The sequence below is a fragment of the Bison bison genome, unplaced genomic scaffold (assembly GCF_000754665.1).
Source record: "Bison bison bison isolate TAMUID 2011002044 unplaced genomic scaffold, Bison_UMD1.0 scf7180017847359, whole genome shotgun sequence".
Lineage (NCBI taxonomy): Eukaryota > Metazoa > Chordata > Mammalia > Artiodactyla > Bovidae > Bison > Bison bison.
In genome coordinates, this window is record NW_011477932.1 from 38,509 (window position 1) to 39,791 (window position 1,283).

Genomic DNA, 1,283 nt, shown 5'->3' on the forward strand with positions numbered 1-1,283 from the left:
ACTTTATCTAATGCTTTTGGAGGGTGGCTCCTGACCAATCACCTTTAGAGAAAAATAAGTTTTCTGAAGAAAGGGTCTTAAAATGTTAACAGGCCTCCAGGCCAGAAGATGATGCAAATCACCTAAGCTTTTGCATATGGTAAGTTTGCAGGAAGAAGGCCTGGCTTGCTGCCTGACTCTACCCCTTCCCCCATTATCCTCTATGCATAACTTAAGGTATAAAAACTGCTTTGGAAAATAAAGTGCGGGCCTTGTTCACCGAAACTTGGTCTCACCATGTCGTTCTTTCTCTTACCTTCTGGCTGAATTATTCAGCCTCTTCACTGAATTTTCCTACTGAGCTATCCTTATTCTATTACTCTTTATATCCTTAATTAAAGTTTAATTAAGCAGTTGTTTCCTGATCCTCGCCGACGCCGTCCCCGCTTCGAATTCCCTGGATCCACCGGGGCTGGACCCCGGCACTGGAACATTCCAGGGGGACAGCAGTGAAGCAGCTGGACCCCACCCCCCACCCCCGAGGGTCCCAACACCTGGCCTCTCAGATGCCCAAGGCAAGGTCGCTGTTGGACATTGGAGGTCGCTGTTGGAGAAGGAACCTCAAGGAGCAGTGGGGGCTCCTGCTGCCTTCCAGGGACGCCCCCCCTCCACAACTCCACTGGGTCCTCTGTCCCTGCAAAGTCTCAGCACATGTCCATCACACCAGCTCCAGACCAGAACTGACTCCTAGATTGCACAGGTGGCACCCACAGGCCACACTGGCCTCACCTGACCAGCCCGAGGGTCCGTTCAGTGCCCAGGGTGTCTGTACCAGAGAGCACAAGCCCTGGGTGCAGAGCCGGGCAAATGGTTGCCCTTTCGTGCCGGACTCTTGGCGGCAGCACTGGGAGCCGGGGCCAGGGCTGGGGGCAGGGGCCCGAGGCCCCACTGTGGGCACACACGCACACGTATGCATGCCCTTGGCCCTATGGGTCCTGATGGCAACGGCATTCCTACCCTGTAGTGCCAAGCCATGGCAGACAGGCAAAAAGAAGCGTAGTCTGTCACTTCAAGAGGCTGAGATTTTTCATCATGAATTAGCACATTTGTCCAACAAGAAAGAGAAAACGTTTAAACAAGCCATTCCACGGAATGGTCTCTCACAGGCGTGTGGGAAATCCCAGCCACTTTTGGACGGTGTGTGGGGCAGGTAGGCCCTGCCGTAGCCAGCCCTGGGGGCTCCATGGGGCTCTTGGGGCTTGACCGCCCCACCCCCGTTCCCGCGCAGATCCCGCCGTCGGGGT

The 1,283-nt window shown here is 55.0% G+C and overlaps 1 protein-coding gene across 1 annotated transcript in view; it reads right to left on the reverse strand.

The window, feature by feature from the left end:
- CALY (calcyon neuron-specific vesicular protein) overlaps window positions 1–1,283 on the reverse strand; it is a 17,292-nt gene that overhangs the window by 1,179 nt on the left and 14,830 nt on the right. Inside the window, exon 9 of the mRNA XM_010842953.1 lies at window positions 769–927. Within this exon, the coding sequence (XP_010841255.1) occupies window positions 769–927 (159 nt within the window). The remainder of the gene's footprint in view (window positions 1–768; window positions 928–1,283) is intronic.